The sequence below is a fragment of the Cryptococcus depauperatus genome, chromosome 8, assembly GCF_001720195.1.
Source record: "Cryptococcus depauperatus CBS 7841 chromosome 8, complete sequence".
Lineage (NCBI taxonomy): Eukaryota > Fungi > Basidiomycota > Tremellomycetes > Tremellales > Cryptococcaceae > Cryptococcus > Cryptococcus depauperatus.
The window spans coordinates 596,125-612,322 of record NC_089475.1 but is presented as its reverse complement, the minus strand read 5'-3'; the positions used below and the strand labels follow the sequence as shown (position 1 = coordinate 612,322).

The window sequence follows — 16,198 nt, the reverse complement described above, 5'->3', positions numbered from 1 at the left end:
TATAGATTAGCTTCATTTTCCTTATGTACTCATAAATTAAAGAACAGCCGTGAAACGGTTCTCAGCTTCCTCATAGTTGATAACGTCCCAGATGGCGTTGAGATAGTCAGGTTTAACGTTCTTGTACTGAAGGTAGAAGGCATGCTCCCAGATGTCAATACCAATGATAGGGACATGAGCTGCACAACGTCAGCTGTGGAAGAATTTTAAAAGAGAACTCACAAAGAAGAGGGTCTTGGTTGGCGGTAGTGACCAATTCGAGCTTCTTGTTGGACTTGTTGTACCCAAGCCAACCCCATCCACTACCTTGGATAGCTGCAGTCTTGGCATTCATTTCCTTTTTGAGGTTCTCAAAACCACCAAAATCAGCCTGAACCTGGTCAAAAAATGCTCCAGAAGTTGGAGCTTTTACTTGAGCAGAGCCAGTAGGAGCAAGGTTCTTCCAGAAAAGCTAGTCACAGATTAGCTTCAGAAGACATTGTGGCTAGTTGCCTACAGAGTGGTTGCTAGAGACATCAAAATATAAGCATCGACCAACCAGTCATGTTTTGAGGCACTTACATATGCCCGCCACCGTTGAACTTGAGCGCTGGCTGGAGAGAGATGGCAGCCTTGACATCACCTTGAGCAGAAGCTTTATCAAGCGACTCCTCCGCAGCATTGAGACCATTGACATAGGTCTGATGGTGCTTTGTGTGGTGCAGATTCATGATCTCTGCCGAGATGGAAGGCTCCAAAGCCTACCAAACGTCAGCCTGTTCAGTTCGCTACCCATCTTACCCACATCATAAGCATAGGGAAGAGGAGGAAGAGTATGCTTGCTTCTCATTGCAACTGCAAAAGAACGAAAGGCGCGGCGAGAAACAACTCGAGGGACGGTTGAAATCATATTGGGTGCCTTATATAGTAATTACCGTTTGGGTCGTTATTATTGATTTTATATGGCGCAAACTAAAAAAAAGACTCATTATATATGTATATATTTGGTTAGCGTCATTGCTTTCCCACGGAGTTCAAGTCACGTGATTTTATGACTTTGTCAAGGATTTGACTCCGTTACAGCACTTAGTACATGGAAAGGTAAAGTATAAACATGAATGTTTATGGAACTATACTACGTGGCATCCGGTTAGGCGTGCCAGTTACTCCACAAGCCTATCTGCTTCTGACAGACTTTTCTAAGCTTTTATTTCTTTAATTGTTTATACAATATAAAAAAAGAAGAAAACGACTTACGATGTCTTATTTTATGACCCAGTGAGCGCTGAAGATAGTATCAAATGGTTATCTGACCGTATGCAGCCTCCATTCCGGCTGGCATGTTGACCAGGCCATCCTTGTGGAAGAGGATCGTGTTGTCTGTTTGCGGTTTGGCCATGATTTCAATGAGGAATGCATGGCTATGGATGAGACGCTGTATAGTGTATCAGAAAAGGTTCAGAACTTTGCGGTGATCTATTTGGGTAAGTGCTAAGATTGATATGGCTGAGGGTGGTAACTAACGGTCAGACAGTGGACATTACCGAAGTACCAGATTTCAACAAGATGTATGAATTATACGATGAATGTACTCTCATGTTCTTCTACAGGTGCGTCTAAAAGGTTGAAGCCTGCAGAAATAGGCTAAATTCGTCATAGGAATAAACACATTATGATAGATTTGGGAACAGGTAACAATAACAAAATGCAAGTGATTTTTTAGCAGTGATTTGATTATACGCTGACAAGATAATAGAAATTGGGCTATTAAAAATAAACAAGAAGTAGGTTAATCTACTATATCCGTTAAACTAACCACTTGAAGATGATTGACATTATTGAGACCGTTTATAGAGGAGCATCCAAAGGTCGTGGTCTCGTCGTTGCGCCAAATGGTAAGATTCGCCAGCTTACTAGGTCAGGTTGATTGCTGATTTGAGCGATAGATTATTCTACTCGACATAAATATTAGAAGCCAGTTGTGTAGTGTTAATGTTGTATGTCGTTTTTAATCCAAATTTACATTCTATATTCAGCTAGATTTGTTCTACGTTGTGTTCAAGATCCGAATTTGTGAAATATTGCAAGCAACAAATTTCTCAGATTTGTTGAAAGGCATCTGCGATAGGCCAAGTCCATCCATTACGCCCGTACAGCTACTGGTAACTTTTGATACATTGCTACTCGTACAACTTTACAACATGTTGGGTGGCACATTTTCCGCAGCGTTTGGTGAGTTTTGTGGAGGAACATTATCCTCATCCTTTCCCATTCTTCTCGTCTTTTTCACTTTTCCAGTTGTTCTCTCCCTCTTCCGTTCCTCATTCTCTTCCGCTTTGGCCTGTCCCACTCCAAACCATCCACTGGTAAATCGCGGGTTCTTTGATTTAGGAAGAAATTCTGTCGTCTCGGGCATCAATAGAATATGGAATGACTTATTGGCTTGAGGAGAGGTGAGAAGCCAATCTTCTAGGAGAGCAAGATTCCGAAGATTCGATTTGAAGAGATTATCTATAAAGTCACCGACGAGGGGAATTATCCCAACAAGACAATCTATCAAGACATTGAATAGCTTTTGAATATCAGCCATTTCTGATCAATCAATCCTGTTATTATGCGGTGACCCACCATGTAGCCGAGAACATTTCTAGAGACGCCAAATATGAAACATAACCAAACTTGATAAAGCTGAAGAATACCAGAAATGATATCACCGTATATGGGTACTAGGGAGATAATGTCGTCGAGACCAGCCCGAAATGGCAGACCAAAGTCGGCCAGCACAGGAGCAGCATCTAGCCAGAAAGCAACTGTTCTGATGTGGTTGTATAATCTAACCCGTCATATTCATTAGCTCAACCATCACAACTGCGAAAATGGAGAAGCAAGAAGGAATAGAATGGTCTATTTGGTTCTAGAGATTTTGGATGAAAGTCTCTCTTTGATCCTCAAAAAGCGACAGAACCAATTGCTATCTTTACACCATTTCCAACATGAAGGCGGCATTTAGAAAGGGTGATAGAGAAAAATGTGATTTTACTTACTTTTGCGCTTCTTGATCATTCTTTGGGCTTCGAAGTCCGAGACCGGGTGGTCTATATGTAGCTTCAAAAGCCCCGAAACGTACTGGTTGCCTCTCATGTTGTGACCTATGTTTGACAAATAACATTGGTAGAAACTTAGCACCTGGCCGCATGGTAGCAGAGTACTGACTCACTGTCTATCGCGAGCAGCATTTGGCCGGTAATAGGGCAGAATTGACCATAGAGCCGAGAGAACAGAAGTCATTGTAGTATCAATGAATAAGAAAAGAATGAAAATTCAGATAATCAAGAATGATGGAGTAGAAAATCAATGACGACATAAGTCTGAAGGATTTGATCCCGTTTGTGTATATAACATTTAAGTGAGAATGTGTAAGAACGGAAATGAAGGTTTTTTAAAGACTGACTGCTAGCTATGCAATTAGGCGTGCCATTATACCGCATGCCTAATAGCATCATGTTCCGCGCCTATCCATCACCCATTCTTCAACAAAACGTTGTAGTCACGTGATTTAATTCGCTGTTTGGGTGTGAATAAAACATTTATCTTTTTTTTTATTTTCTTAATTCTTTTGAAGAATTGTTAAAGTATTCTGTTGTGTACATTTACTAATGAGAAATATCCAGGAAACACCCCAGCGAGGGATAATCAACTACGAAAGAGCCCAGCCTTGCCTGTTACCAAGAGAGCATGGCATGCACGACGTGTACAGCAAACATTCTATGCCAAGCATGGGCCAACTCAACCAAGGACTTGTACCAGACCGGCTATCCTATCCAGTAATTTCGCCCAAGAAGAAGTCTCTCTTCTCATCCATCAGATTGAGAAAGGCATTTACAAGGTTTGTCACATTCACGCACTTAAAACAATTTTTTCGGTGCTGAAAGTCCAATGCAGAATGACTTCTCAGATTTTCGCATCTAAAACGACCAATTCACCCAAGACTATCCAACCGCTGATCGCGCCCGCAACACCCCGTTTCAATCCTAAAATACCCACATACATTACGATACCAAGCCATCCAGTGTTATTAGACCGCATGCATTATCGCAACTATTCGCGCGACAGCAAGCCCACCTCAAAGCTAATCAACAGCTCCTATACTTACACGCCTCCTCTCCCTCGAAATGCTCAAGCCGAACCAACTGGCGTCATTGCTCGACGGGCCTCTTGGCCCACTTATCAACGTTCTTGTCCGGTCTACAAATCTCTCAACAGTCAAGGAGACGACTACAAAATCTTGGAAGGTATACTCTACTTGAAAAAATTGCGTGACGCCCTCAAACGCGATTTGGGAGAGACGCTGAACGTGCCGTCTTTTTCTCCAGCAAGTCCTTCGCCATCCACATCTAGCGACTCCGATCTTCGAAGACAGCTAGCCAGACTTTACTTGACAGATGAAGCCCGGTGTAAAAAATCGATACATCGAGTTTCGCTTGAATATAGCAAGAGCATGACTGAGTTGCGTATGAAAAGAAACTCCAAGAGGCCAAGCCTAATGAGACAGTATTCATATGTTTCGTTGGAACAAGACGAAGAAGTGATTGACTCACCGGAATCAGCGCTCAAACCGGAGGATCCTTTCATGTTTAGTAAAGCCGTTGAAGCACGATTCCCTGCCCCGGGTGCGCCACGACCATACAGAAAATACGGACCCCGCCCTCGGTCATTGCCGCCGGTGGCTTTATCAAAGATCGTTGATGAGTTGCTTTTCGAAAAAGAACGCGTGAAGAGAATGAAGACAAACGGATTAGTCATCTCTCCTAGATCTGATCCAAGCACGCCAGCTTTCTTCAGTCCTGGATCAGTCAAAACTGGTTCCTCTTACTTTTCGGCTTCGACAGAGCACATCACGCGTTCCGGGTCTATTGTTGATTTGCCGACAAGCAACACTATACACGGCTCGCTAGTCTCGCGCAACCATACACAAGCAATAGCCGCAAGAAATCGCGCAGACGAAGCAATATATTCCATGTATGCCAACTTTGGTTGACCAATATCATTCAAACTATCCTTGGATAATGAACGGTAGAAGTAGTAATACGTATTTGTAAGTAATAAAGTAAGGAGTTGTTTGTAAGAGATTCCCGATAAGACTTTTCTCTGCTCTTTCAAGGTACGTTAGATGAAAACTTGAATATGGTGTTAATATCATGTATCAGATTTGTCAGTCAAGTCAAATATGGCTTCATTTCAAAATTTGTATAGCTTCACTTGTCGCTCCAGTCGCTTGATGCCCTTCATTATTGTTCCGATTAAAGTTATGTTTACGACTCAGATAGTGTTCAGGCCACAAATAGTGCACCATATTTTGTTCTTTGAGAAACGCTTGATGCTACAAGAAAGCTATCAGAGTTTTCTGTGAATGCATAGTGATTGCTGCACAAGGTTGAGTGTTTACAGAAGCTTGAGTTTGCCTGTGATAGTGTTGACAAGTTTAGCTGGACCACTGAATCATTGTGAGTCTTTAGTTAAGTTCGTGATCATATGGGTAACTCACGGTCCGATGCCAACAATGGTCTTGGATCCTGATGCCACTTGCGTCCGGCCACTAACATGATACGTCAGGTGCATTCCGATGGATCTCGCAACTGCTCACGCATCACGAATTATCCTGGCGCAAAGATTGATACTTCGAGCCTGAGCAGCAAGGGTCTCGAGTTCTTCAGTACTGGCGCCTTGAAGAGCAATTTTTGGTTGCCTGCATTGATTCATGTATCAGCCGCGTCATGATGCATGGTATGCAGAGTATTGCACCCGGAACTAACCCTTGCATCTGCCAAGCTTTGAACAACTAGATGGATACAAATGCAACAAATCAGTATCTATGCCCCTACACCTTACTCTGACTAGCAGACAGCCTCACCTTGGGATTCGCATCCTTCAAAGTCATCGCACAGGCCAGCGTCGCATGCCCTGCTTGAGCAGCAATCTTGCCTTTTGTCATTTTCAACTCATCATTCACGACAAGTACAAGCTTAATACCCTCCTGCACATCAAACTTGATGTCTTTCAGATTAGAAGAGAGGGCGGATTCAGAATCAGAAGCATCCGATTCGAAATCAGAAGCATCCGAAGCACTAGCAGCTGCTTGAGGCTGTCGAAGTTTGGATTTGCTTTTGGGAGCTGACAAGACACGGTTAGATTGAGAAGCAATAATTGAGTGGACTTGATAGCCAAGAGTGAAAGCGATGATGGAGAAGACGATGGAAGGTACTACTCCTATTCTTTTACTCAACAACCGTTATCATTTTCTTCCAGCTGGCTTTACCTTCCATTTTAAAAGAACTCATCATCGTGATGAAAAGTATAAATTGATTTATTTTGGAATTCAAACAGTGGAAGAAGAAAATAAAAGTGGTGACATCATAACATTACTCTCTTCAACATTTACTTTATTCAATAAGTGGTTTTATATTTATTTAACTTTTCAATTTCAAAAGTACCGTTCAAAACCCGGAAAGCAATGGCTGATATATGTGCTACTACGAGCACAATACAAAACTCACCCGACTTCTCTACAATCAGGGGAGAGTACACCTCTGTTAGCCTCTCGTCAGGCAAGAAACAAGTCAAACCAAATGTCAAGGTTACCTTGACAAGTCTGACGGTCAATAATGTTAGACTTGAATATCTAAAAAAAGAAAGGTCTCCCAGCTGATGAGAATATTGGGCCAGTCTGGAACATTGCAGAAGCTCAATTCGGTCGTGATCCCCATTGCCTACTCTAATAAATTCTATAAGGACATGCTGGATCCTCTCTTGGACGATGTCAACAAATTAAGTGAGTGGTATGTTTTTCTTGCATTGGATGGGCTAACGCGATAGACGTTTATTTGCAGTATACTATGCAGATATCCCTGTGGGCGCCATCTGTTGTAAATTCGACAACCTTGCAAAAGGTTCCAAAGAACCTCCTACACTTGTAATCTTGACTCTTGCGTTCGTTTTTCCATAAATCCCTGCAACGCTGGATAGCATTAGAGCTTCAATCTGACCTTGCTGAATGATAGGATTCTTGCGCCATATCGATCTCTTTCTCTTGGTACATCTCTCTTACGTTCATCCATGAATGCTGCCCTACACCCAACCATTCCTCCTCCTCCTACCGCGTCTACCAAGCATACCAATACCCGAGCTCAACTTACTGTTGCTTCCCCAAGAGCCAAAGTGAATAGGGCATTAGCACATGTTCAAGCGGGAAATGAGGATGCAAAGAGGTTTTATGAGAGGCTTGGGTTTAAGCAAGCTGGGGTGTAGGTTATCTTCTGTATTAATATGAAATGCACACACAGAAGAGACGGCTGACGGTCGACATATAGACAAGAAAACTATTACTCCAAGATGGAACCTCGAGGAGCAATTATGATGGTTTGTGAAGATATTGCGACGGCTCTCGGTGAAAAAACCGAAGCAAATGGCTCTGCTTGATCTATACTTGAACATCAATCACGAATATTCCTTTTATTATTATTATGAATATGACATGCATTGCAACCACTATGAAGAGCTCATTATGTTCCTTTGCACGAATTTGAAGAATTACAATTTCACAACCATATACAAAGACTATGCGAGTGCGCTATACACGTACATGACGAGAATTGTCCTCTGCATCTCTTGGGCTATTGTACTACTCCAAATAAATTCCAAAGGACAATAAAAGAGCAAAGAATCATTTATCCAGACTCTTTAGAATATACTGCTGAAAGAGGATGTAGACAAAAAGTCAAGGTAAGCCCTACCTAGAGGCTCTACCCTTCTCAAAAGCTAATGAATTCTGGCAAATATAGAGAAGAAACCAAGAAACGAAAAATTATAATAATACATTGCTTTTGCACCATTCAATTTTCATCCCATCCAACCACTTTGGAAAAAAAATAAACAAGCCTTCACCACTTCCTACTCTTCAGCATAGTTGAAAGCCCCAATTTCCTCAGCGTTTTCCTTTTGATTGCGAGGTACATATCGACCGTAGTCACATTTGATTCGAATTCTTCTATAATTCCACCAAATTTTTCATCACTCATCTCCGCTTCTTGATTCTGGAGCTGGATGATGACTTTTGTTTGACGCTGATCTTCGGTTAGGCCAGTGATAGATATGACAGGAATCTGGACGGGAAAAAGGGAATTATAATATTTCGTGGAGGTTACGTGGTGGGCGGGTGAAGCTGGAGGAGCGGCAGAAGAAGGCGATAGGCCTTGCTGGAGTAGTCGTCTTAGCGGTTATGGAACCTAGTGTAGAGGAAGGATTGTAGGTTTTCAAAGGCATTCCGGGAGATGTCGAGAGGATAGACGATGGGTCAACAATGGCAGCAGAAGTCGTACCAGGAAGATCAGGTGCTCGGTGATTTGGCTGGTTATCGATAGAAGTAAGCGTTTAAAAGGTGAGGTTAGAAAGGGGATAAATGTACGGCTGGCTGGAGTTTTGTGAATCGAGAAACTCATAGGTCATTGTTTGATGAGAAGGATTGCCTGTATGTTGCCTCTTGTTTGGACTGCCTTTAGACATAGAGAGAGGGTATTGAGCAGACGAAGAAGATGTAGAGATAAGAGGAGGATCAAAGGACATAATCCGTTTTTGAGGTAGAAACGATAGAGACTTTGCAATTATAAGCGCCTTCCTCCAATCAGATATGCGCCAAACTTCACATCATTGGACATATCAAAAGACTCAAAATCGTCGTCTCCGTTCTGCTGGCCTTCCCAATCAAAAACTCCATGACCTGTCGCTGAAGTATCACTTTCAGCCACGACGTGTGATAGTTGATGTTGAGTCTGACTTTGATCTCTATTTTTAATAGTTGGATCACTCTCATTGCTCACATCATGGTGTTGTTGTGGCTGGTGTGGTTGCTGCTGCTGCTGCTGCTGCTACTGTTGCGTACCATCATAGTCTGCTTGTTCTGTGTTGTCCTGACTAGCTCGTAGGCTTTTTTGAAGGATTTGGCTACTACCAGCAGAACTGGCAGCACTCGGACTGATTATACTTGATGGAAAAGACATGCCGGTTTGGGATGTACAAGCTTTAAGTCGTGTTCAAAGTTTACGTTGATCTTCAGGACAGATGATGGCAAGCGAATCCTACCACGGGAGGTTGATCTTGCGACGCTCTTGTACACCTTCATATTGCTGTAACATTCAAGTCAGAAAAGGTCGAATGCCTATATATAAAGTCATCTACCATGTCCGTGGCAACCCACGTCCCTTCAGAAGCAGGAAGCTGGTGAGTCTTACTGTCCCAAGAGAAGCGAGGCATCATCTCAAGTTCGTTTGCTAATTTGTAGTCTCTTTGCAGCTACCGGACAACAATGTGGATGTGCCCACCATCATGGACATACCCTTTGCCATATGCTCTTGCATGCTTCTGGCGTCTTGCGGCTTCCCATAAAGTTCGACCCGTCTAGTAAGCTTGGTATTTCCTTCCATACTTTTGGCTTTAAATCATTATCAGACGTCCTACCAGAGTCCGTCTCTCTCATAAGTATACTAATATGAATGGATGTATCTTTATCACTCCAATGTGCTAAACGTTTGCAGTCTTCATTAGCCAAGTCGCTGGAATTGGATACCATGGGTTGCTGCCGGAATAAATGAAGATAGAAATGCAAAATAGAAACAAAAATGAATTTATAATTTGTCCATTCTGGTAAAAGATGAAGATTAAGGCATAAACAACGGAACTTTTTTATTTATTTAATAAAAAAACAAATATTTTTGAAAAATCAAAAGAAAATCAAAAGAAACATGTCTCCTTTACAACATCACAATGCCTATAGATATTGATGACATACAGGTCTCGGGAAACGAAGAGGAAGAGGATGATATTGATCAAGACGACCTGCCTGGTTCATCATCACGGGCAAGCAGACGCAGAGGTAAATGGCGAGAGGGCAAGAATAAGGATGTATGTCAAGTCTTGTGCATCATGACCCATCCCACACTCACCGCAGTAGACTGGCAAACAAGCTTGGGAAGAGGAATTTAAGAAATCATGGGACATAGTACAGGAAGACGAAAAAGGTTCTTTAGAATCAGCTGTGGAAAGTCTTCTGGCCAGAGGACGACGGAAGAGGTATACTTATTCCAGCAAAGTGTTGAGAGACAAGAGCTAATGACGCATGAAAAGAGCAATGATGTCTGAAACTCCAGTCAGGAGATCTATCATCAGGCATATGTTTATCATTGTTGACTTATCGGAATCTATGCAGGATAAGGATTATCGTCCGACCAGGTATGTCTTTTGTAACGTTCTAAATGTTGCCTTGACGTCCTACCAGACACGAAGTGGTATTGGGATACCTCAAGACTTATGTGGTTGAATGGTTTGATCAGAATCCATTGGGCCAAATCGGAGTTGTCTTGATGAGAGACCGTTTATCTGAGATTCTCGTGCCTATAGGAGGCGAGTCTAATATACATTTCCCAAGCTCTCATTCGCTGATCTTTTATCTTACAGGCAGTACAGGAGAAATTGTACGCGCTCTTTCAGATAAACGCAAACTTGAACCCTCTGGCGAGCCATCTCTTCAAAACGGCCTCACTATGGCCAAAGGTGGCATGTCACATCTTCCATCTACGTCTTCCCTCGAGATCCTCGTCATCTTCTCGGCGATATCTACCGCTGATCCCGACGGACCGATCACTATTCACGATGTTCTTGATGATTTGGTACAGTCCAAGGTCCACACAAGTATCTTGTCTCTAAGCGGAGAAATCAAGGTGTGTAGGCAGATAGCGGAGAGGACAGGAGGTAAATTTGGAGTGGCTTTGGATCAAGAGCATCTGAAAGATTTGCTTTGGGAGACGATTCCGCCACCTGCAACGGTTGTTGCACCTGTTACTGCGAATGTCAGAGCAGCCCTCTCTGCAGGGGGACAAAACGCAAATGGCGCTGCAGGAGGACCAGGGGCAGTGGGGAACAAACCTACGCCAGCGGGTGACTTAATGATTATGGGCTTTCCTATCCGATTACCCCTAGGAGGAGAAACAATGTGTGCGTGCCACGGATTATTAAAGAAAGGGGGATATCTCTGTCCTAGGTGTGGGAGTAAGCTATGTGATGTACCTACTGACTGTGAAGTCTGTGGATTGATGGTCGTTAGCAGTCCTCACTTGGCCCGAAGGTACTTCTGTTTTTTCTCAAAACTTGAAAAAGACAAACCAATTGACAACAAATACAGTTTTTGGTTTCTATTCCCTGTTGCCAATTACAAAGCGTTACAAGTGGATGATACGGTGGGTTCAAGTACCAATGAAATCTGTTTTGGTTGCGATATAGAATTTCCCGACGTAGGTTCCGGTTAACAGTACATCCTGTTAAGACTGAATCATATGGACGTAGATATCGACGGCGAATGGTCAAGTTGAAGACAGTGTCAGTCCTACGGGAAGATATAGATGCGCCAAGTGCAAGAACGATTTTTGCGCTGACTGTGATCTCTACATTCATGACACTCTACATACATGTCCTGGATGTTCTCAATAGCTTTATTTGTCTTAAGACAAAGTTGCATGATTCGTAAACGTAAAGTGAGTACGATATGTATTCAAAACGCTAGAAGCGTACAATCAGACATCAGTAGATACACATGCAAGTCAAGTTGATACAGATGTCCTCGTCTATGGAATAATGTCCTTTAGTTTACTAACGAAATATGAGTTGAATGCTATATGTACTTCTCCAACTTTAAAGATTTGTCCAAAACATCGCAACAATCACTCCGCTGACAACTGTCATTGCTACACCCATCCATCCTACTAGGCCTACTATTTTTGGACCCTTACTCATGCACCCATTGCTTTTTGCGTTTCCCCCTCCGACGGCAATTGAGCTCACCGCATTCTGATCTAAACTAAATACCAAGATGTCATGTATTTCATAAGCTGAAGAATTACCCAGTCCTTGATATTGCAATATCCCTTCAGTGGGCGGTGTAGGCATGGCAGAGTAGGCGTAACTTGGGGTAGGAAATGCAGGAGACGGGAGAATCGCGTTGGGAAGGACGGTATTAAGGGTTGAGCCGAGGGAAAGGCTAGCAATGGATGCGGGTGTGGGATCGGTAGGGTCGGTCTTGCCTGATGAGACGGGAGAGGGAGTGAGTGAATCAGAAGCGGAGGAAGATGCAACTGAGGACGAATGAAGGGGAAGAAAACCAACCAATGGCGCTTGTTTCCCATTGATCCCATAACTACATCTCGTTAATCTAGACCACAAGTGGATGAGAGAAGAGGACACACCTATAAATGCTGTAAACATTCCTTAAGAAAGGTGTACCAAATTGCCAATCGATACCATCACCCGTAGACGGTTGGGCGATTGGCCATGCAAGACAAAATTGAGAATTCGTAATATGTGAGTACATCCAGTCAGAAGGTTGGAGCTGTATATATCGACCCCTTCACTCCATGTCAAATTAATCCTTTGTATTAAGTCAAGACAGACACGACTCACCCGAAAGAAAACCCAATGGTCATCTTGGTATTACATGGAACGGCCCAACGACCTTCCTCAAGCTGTCGCGCGTCTGCAATCTTGCTGAACATTCTAGCTACATCCTGCTGCGGGCCTGCAATCCCATTGAACCCAACATCGAGCAGAGCCACAGAAGGCAAGCCAATCGAGGCATATGATGAGTTTGGCGAAAAGACTGTTCCATTAACTGATATATTCTTGAGCGTTACAGCCCAGTAGAGATACTCTTCTTGCGAAAGCTGCTCGCTTGTAGAAGGTAAAGTGTCTATTCGGGATTCATTGCTCCTCTTTCTCGCAGTTTTGTTGCTCCCATTGTAAGCGCTCTCCGCGCTTTGAGTAGTGACACTGGTGGTAGTCGCATTCGTCATACCAGACTCATTTGAGCTAACGCCTTTGGCATTGGCCGTTGTCAGCGGTTGTCCAAAAGGTACAACATTGTGCCATTCTATATCTCCTACTGTTCTGCCAGAACCTGCAGTATCATTCATGTATAAAGCCGACACGCCACCTAGAGTAAGCGATCCAATATCTGTTTGGTACCTCAACAATGAGGAAGCACTTGCAGAAGATGCTGGTGAAGTAGAGACAGGAGGAGCGAGTGCAAGAGCAAATGCGGGGTATGGAATATGAGGTTGTCGAACGAGGTTCTCCATGAGCGTAGGAAGGTAGGAAGTGTTGCCAGTACTACTAGCCGCGATGTTTCTCCCCAACGTCTCTGACGCACCTTGTGGCTTTGACAACAGAGCACGACTGAGAGTAGACAGCCTAGGAAAGCCCAAGCCCAATATTCCAGACATTTTCTCATCGCTAAGTGTAAGATTGGTAGCATTGATCAAACCAAATACTTGGTCTTGCAAGACACAGCTCCCCAGTGTAATCGTCTCCTTGGCAAGAAAACCGGAGGCCATAGTGTGATCCATATAGGAGGTATTCCAATACGTCTGATTACTGTTGACCTGCTGAAAGCTAGCTGATTGCTTGGAGACATCGTAATATGGGTTGACGGAACTGCCACCAGACTCTGGGCATTTCAAACCACACAATGTGGATGCGAGGAGGATATCTGAGGATCCTAGATCGAGTTGAAGGGGATAAGTTACTGGAGGCAAGCCGATAGAGACTGGAACGATGAATGTACTGCGTAGAGTCAGCTCGTTTCTACTCTAACCTAGCGACCAACTTTTGTGTGGCCCCTAATGGCAACAGAGTCCCATTCCCTGTGGACCGCTTGACAGCAGTCTGCTTTAATTCCAAGATGTCAAACTTGACTCCTCCTACACCTATATCTGGCACTTGACGTCCCCATGGCTGTTTGAGAGGTCGCGCTCTCAACCCACTGCTCCTTGATGCCTGTGAATGGACTGTTGCTGGACGGTGGTGGGCAGAACTAGGACTCGAAAAGGCCGAAGGAATGATGGCGACTACAGCAAATACATATAATGAGATGAGCATCGCCCCAGTTATAAAGACATTGGACAAGTTTTTCAGTTGGCAGAGTGGCTCAATCGTACTACGCGGTGACTTGACGCAGCACAGCTAGAAAAGGAGTGAATATTGGCTGTACGCTGCAATGCTGGAATTTGACAGATGAATCTGGGTGAAACGGTAAAAAGATCGTATGTGGAATAAGTGTTGTGAATGTAAAAAAGATGGAAATATAAAAAAGAAAAACAAATATAAAAAAGAAAATCAAATATAAAAAAGAAAATCAAAGATGAAAAAAAAAAGGACAAAAAAGAGAATACAATGCATATTCATTAAACCATCTACTATACTAAAACTCATCATCGCTGCTACCACCAAACCATCCAGCATACACCATAATAGTCCCATATACAAGTCCTCCTCCCGCAATAGACATCCAGCATGCAGCCGGTTGGATCAACGCAGAATGGGCAAGCAACAGAGGTAAGGAAAGGCCAGTAGTCTGTCAGTATAGTCAGTATGTACACTTGCACCATGGCTAGAGTAGCCTACGACGAGCATTCCAGTGATAAACCTCCCAAAGTCGATATAACTCGAATTGTACTCTGGCGAAATCTCATCGGCACTCGCGCAGCGAGCGCATATCCAATTTGGGAATGGCGCAAGGATGAATGTGAGTGCTGGAATAAATCAGCGTTGTCTTTTGCTGAGCTGGCGTATAAAGAGCACCAGGCGACGATTGAACAGTCGCTTGCAGGAATACACACCAACGAGAAGAGGTAACCAATTAGCCCACAAGGCGCAAGACAGAATGACTAGCAAGAAGCCTGCTGCAAGCACAAATGATAGGAATATGACGGCTTTGTTTTGCGAAAATGTGTGTTCCAAAGACGAAGCGAATTGAGAGGAGTAAACCATAGTTGAAAGATGTTTTGACATGGATAGAGATGTAGAGTTGGATAAGACAGAGATCAATTTCATGTGTTAGACGAAGGAAGAGACAGCGAGCTTACTTTTAAGTCCTGCAGTCATGCTAAGTGACCAAGAAAGTGTATAAAGCGGAAAGAGATGTAAAAAGTAAAGGATGAAAGATTAAAGAGACAGACGATGAAAACGTCATGGTTGACGCGCCTAACAGCTGTGAGTTAGGCTCGCATACGACATGCATGAATTTATCTGATAGATATGTAGGCAGTGTTCATTGAAAGAAATGACCAACAAAGATCAGTGAATCTATTCTTTTGCCATGCATAACAAGACGCATGATGGGAAATGACTTGCTCAAATTAACTCGTCAAAAGGCCATTGACAAGTCACTTTGTCCATTAGAATGCAATGCTGATACAACTCCATTTATCCCTATCAACACAAAACTCTACAGAGTGCCATACCTATAGTACGACGATGTTGCTTGGGGTGTATCGCGAAGTGTTGTAGACGCTCTTGCCAGCCTAAAGAGAATCAGCATGCCACAAATATACTCAGACACATGGTAAATTAGAGCCAGATGTAAAGCTTGCCCAACGCTACTGTTGCCAATTTAATTGACAGCTTCGCCATTGTGCAAACCTCAACAAGCCCTGTTTTCCATCTCAAAAGAAATGACTAACCTCCCACCCAGGATAATCTTTCATAATCTCCTTTTCCCTCACCAAAGCTGCATGCTGCCGTCTGTATGAATCCCTGTCTTGCTCCGCCAAAAGAAGAGGAACAAGGTTGATTCTTGACCAGGCCTTTTCACGCTTGAGCTCTCTGTATGGATATCAGTTCTATTTCTCTTTATTTCTACATCCGACCCACCGCTTCTCTACACTTCCCTGTCCATATCTCCAAAATCCGAATGTACAGATGACAAACATGCCGCCAAAGAGTACGGCGCCGGAAGGACCTCGCAATGGAAGATTACGCTTATACTTTAACGTCTCGTATCCCCCTGGAGGGGGCATATCCCTTCAAGTTATGTAAGATGGATTAGAAGAAAAGGCTGGGTTGCTCACTGTCTGAATCCGTGAGACATGTTTTCAAGTCGTTGTAATCAGAGTTGAAAAGATGAAGAGAAACTTGATCACATTGATGCTTTAGAGACAAGATGACAGCGATTCGGTATTTTTTTCAACATTTTCTTGAATTTATCCCAACCTCACGTTGAGGTTAGCGGAGGCAGCCACCTTCCTTCTCATCGTCAGTGACGTGTTTATTTTCCATACATTATGCGGCATCAATTGGATCAACACGAAAGAAGCATTCTTGAAAGTCTTCCAAAGCGTATCAT

The 16,198-nt window shown here is 43.3% G+C and overlaps 11 protein-coding genes across 11 annotated transcripts; 4 read left to right on the top strand and 7 right to left on the bottom strand.

The window, feature by feature from the left end:
- Positions 1 to 36: 36 nt before the first annotated feature.
- Positions 37 to 889, bottom strand: L203_106159 (uncharacterized protein; the record flags this gene model as incomplete). The annotated part of the gene is made up of 5 exons (XM_066215517.1): positions 37 to 179; positions 223 to 451; positions 497 to 506; positions 562 to 740; positions 785 to 889. 5 exons carry the CDS (start codon positions 887 to 889, stop codon positions 37 to 39), a joined length of 666 nt encoding a protein of 221 aa, XP_066071614.1.
- A 348-nt stretch (positions 890 to 1,237) lies between these two features.
- On the top strand, positions 1,238 to 1,951 carry L203_106158 (thioredoxin-like protein 4A; the record flags this gene model as incomplete). The annotated part of the gene is made up of 7 exons (XM_066215516.1): positions 1,238 to 1,257; positions 1,303 to 1,463; positions 1,514 to 1,589; positions 1,639 to 1,686; positions 1,736 to 1,763; positions 1,805 to 1,874; positions 1,926 to 1,951. 7 exons carry the CDS (start codon positions 1,238 to 1,240, stop codon positions 1,949 to 1,951), a joined length of 429 nt encoding a protein of 142 aa, XP_066071613.1.
- A 222-nt stretch (positions 1,952 to 2,173) lies between these two features.
- Positions 2,174 to 3,267, bottom strand: L203_106157 (uncharacterized protein; the record flags this gene model as incomplete). The annotated part of the gene is made up of 4 exons (XM_066215515.1): positions 2,174 to 2,551; positions 2,608 to 2,812; positions 3,024 to 3,128; positions 3,197 to 3,267. The coding sequence occupies 4 exons, from the start codon at positions 3,265 to 3,267 to the stop codon at positions 2,174 to 2,176; spliced, it is 759 nt and encodes a 252-aa protein (XP_066071612.1).
- A 488-nt stretch (positions 3,268 to 3,755) lies between these two features.
- On the top strand, positions 3,756 to 5,232 carry L203_106156 (uncharacterized protein; the record flags this gene model as incomplete). The annotated part of the gene is made up of 5 exons (XM_066215514.1): positions 3,756 to 3,865; positions 3,922 to 4,998; positions 5,057 to 5,074; positions 5,120 to 5,140; positions 5,187 to 5,232. The coding sequence occupies 5 exons, from the start codon at positions 3,756 to 3,758 to the stop codon at positions 5,230 to 5,232; spliced, it is 1,272 nt and encodes a 423-aa protein (XP_066071611.1).
- Positions 5,233 to 5,421: 189 nt separating this feature from the next.
- Positions 5,422 to 6,320, bottom strand: L203_106155 (peptidyl-tRNA hydrolase; the record flags this gene model as incomplete). The annotated part of the gene is made up of 6 exons (XM_066215513.1): positions 5,422 to 5,473; positions 5,525 to 5,575; positions 5,624 to 5,725; positions 5,793 to 5,818; positions 5,891 to 6,246; positions 6,296 to 6,320. The coding sequence occupies 6 exons, from the start codon at positions 6,318 to 6,320 to the stop codon at positions 5,422 to 5,424; spliced, it is 612 nt and encodes a 203-aa protein (XP_066071610.1).
- Positions 6,321 to 6,490: 170 nt separating this feature from the next.
- On the top strand, positions 6,491 to 7,455 carry L203_106154 (uncharacterized protein; the record flags this gene model as incomplete). Its single annotated transcript, XM_066215512.1, has 5 exons — positions 6,491 to 6,643; positions 6,703 to 6,808; positions 6,867 to 6,966; positions 7,038 to 7,280; positions 7,347 to 7,455. 5 exons carry the CDS (start codon positions 6,491 to 6,493, stop codon positions 7,453 to 7,455), a joined length of 711 nt encoding a protein of 236 aa, XP_066071609.1.
- Positions 7,456 to 8,406: 951 nt separating this feature from the next.
- On the bottom strand, positions 8,407 to 9,601 carry L203_106153 (uncharacterized protein; the record flags this gene model as incomplete). Its single annotated transcript, XM_066215511.1, has 6 exons — positions 8,407 to 8,628; positions 8,679 to 8,758; positions 8,915 to 9,006; positions 9,115 to 9,158; positions 9,211 to 9,324; positions 9,368 to 9,601. The coding sequence occupies 6 exons, from the start codon at positions 9,599 to 9,601 to the stop codon at positions 8,407 to 8,409; spliced, it is 786 nt and encodes a 261-aa protein (XP_066071608.1).
- Positions 9,602 to 9,795: 194 nt separating this feature from the next.
- Positions 9,796 to 11,514, top strand: L203_106152 (uncharacterized protein; the record flags this gene model as incomplete). Its single annotated transcript, XM_066215510.1, has 7 exons — positions 9,796 to 9,933; positions 9,983 to 10,101; positions 10,156 to 10,260; positions 10,307 to 10,431; positions 10,486 to 11,152; positions 11,210 to 11,318; positions 11,371 to 11,514. The coding sequence occupies 7 exons, from the start codon at positions 9,796 to 9,798 to the stop codon at positions 11,512 to 11,514; spliced, it is 1,407 nt and encodes a 468-aa protein (XP_066071607.1).
- Positions 11,515 to 11,715: 201 nt separating this feature from the next.
- Positions 11,716 to 13,953, bottom strand: L203_106151 (uncharacterized protein; the record flags this gene model as incomplete). Its single annotated transcript, XM_066215509.1, has 4 exons — positions 11,716 to 12,217; positions 12,267 to 12,425; positions 12,481 to 13,638; positions 13,682 to 13,953. 4 exons carry the CDS (start codon positions 13,951 to 13,953, stop codon positions 11,716 to 11,718), a joined length of 2,091 nt encoding a protein of 696 aa, XP_066071606.1.
- Positions 13,954 to 14,275: 322 nt separating this feature from the next.
- L203_106150 (uncharacterized protein) lies at positions 14,276 to 14,958 on the bottom strand (the record flags this gene model as incomplete). The annotated part of the gene is made up of 4 exons (XM_066215508.1): positions 14,276 to 14,428; positions 14,479 to 14,606; positions 14,694 to 14,786; positions 14,940 to 14,958. The coding sequence occupies 4 exons, from the start codon at positions 14,956 to 14,958 to the stop codon at positions 14,276 to 14,278; spliced, it is 393 nt and encodes a 130-aa protein (XP_066071605.1).
- A 359-nt stretch (positions 14,959 to 15,317) lies between these two features.
- L203_106149 (uncharacterized protein) lies at positions 15,318 to 15,943 on the bottom strand (the record flags this gene model as incomplete). The annotated part of the gene is made up of 4 exons (XM_066215507.1): positions 15,318 to 15,377; positions 15,537 to 15,678; positions 15,727 to 15,876; positions 15,924 to 15,943. The coding sequence occupies 4 exons, from the start codon at positions 15,941 to 15,943 to the stop codon at positions 15,318 to 15,320; spliced, it is 372 nt and encodes a 123-aa protein (XP_066071604.1).
- Positions 15,944 to 16,198: the final 255 nt, after the last annotated feature.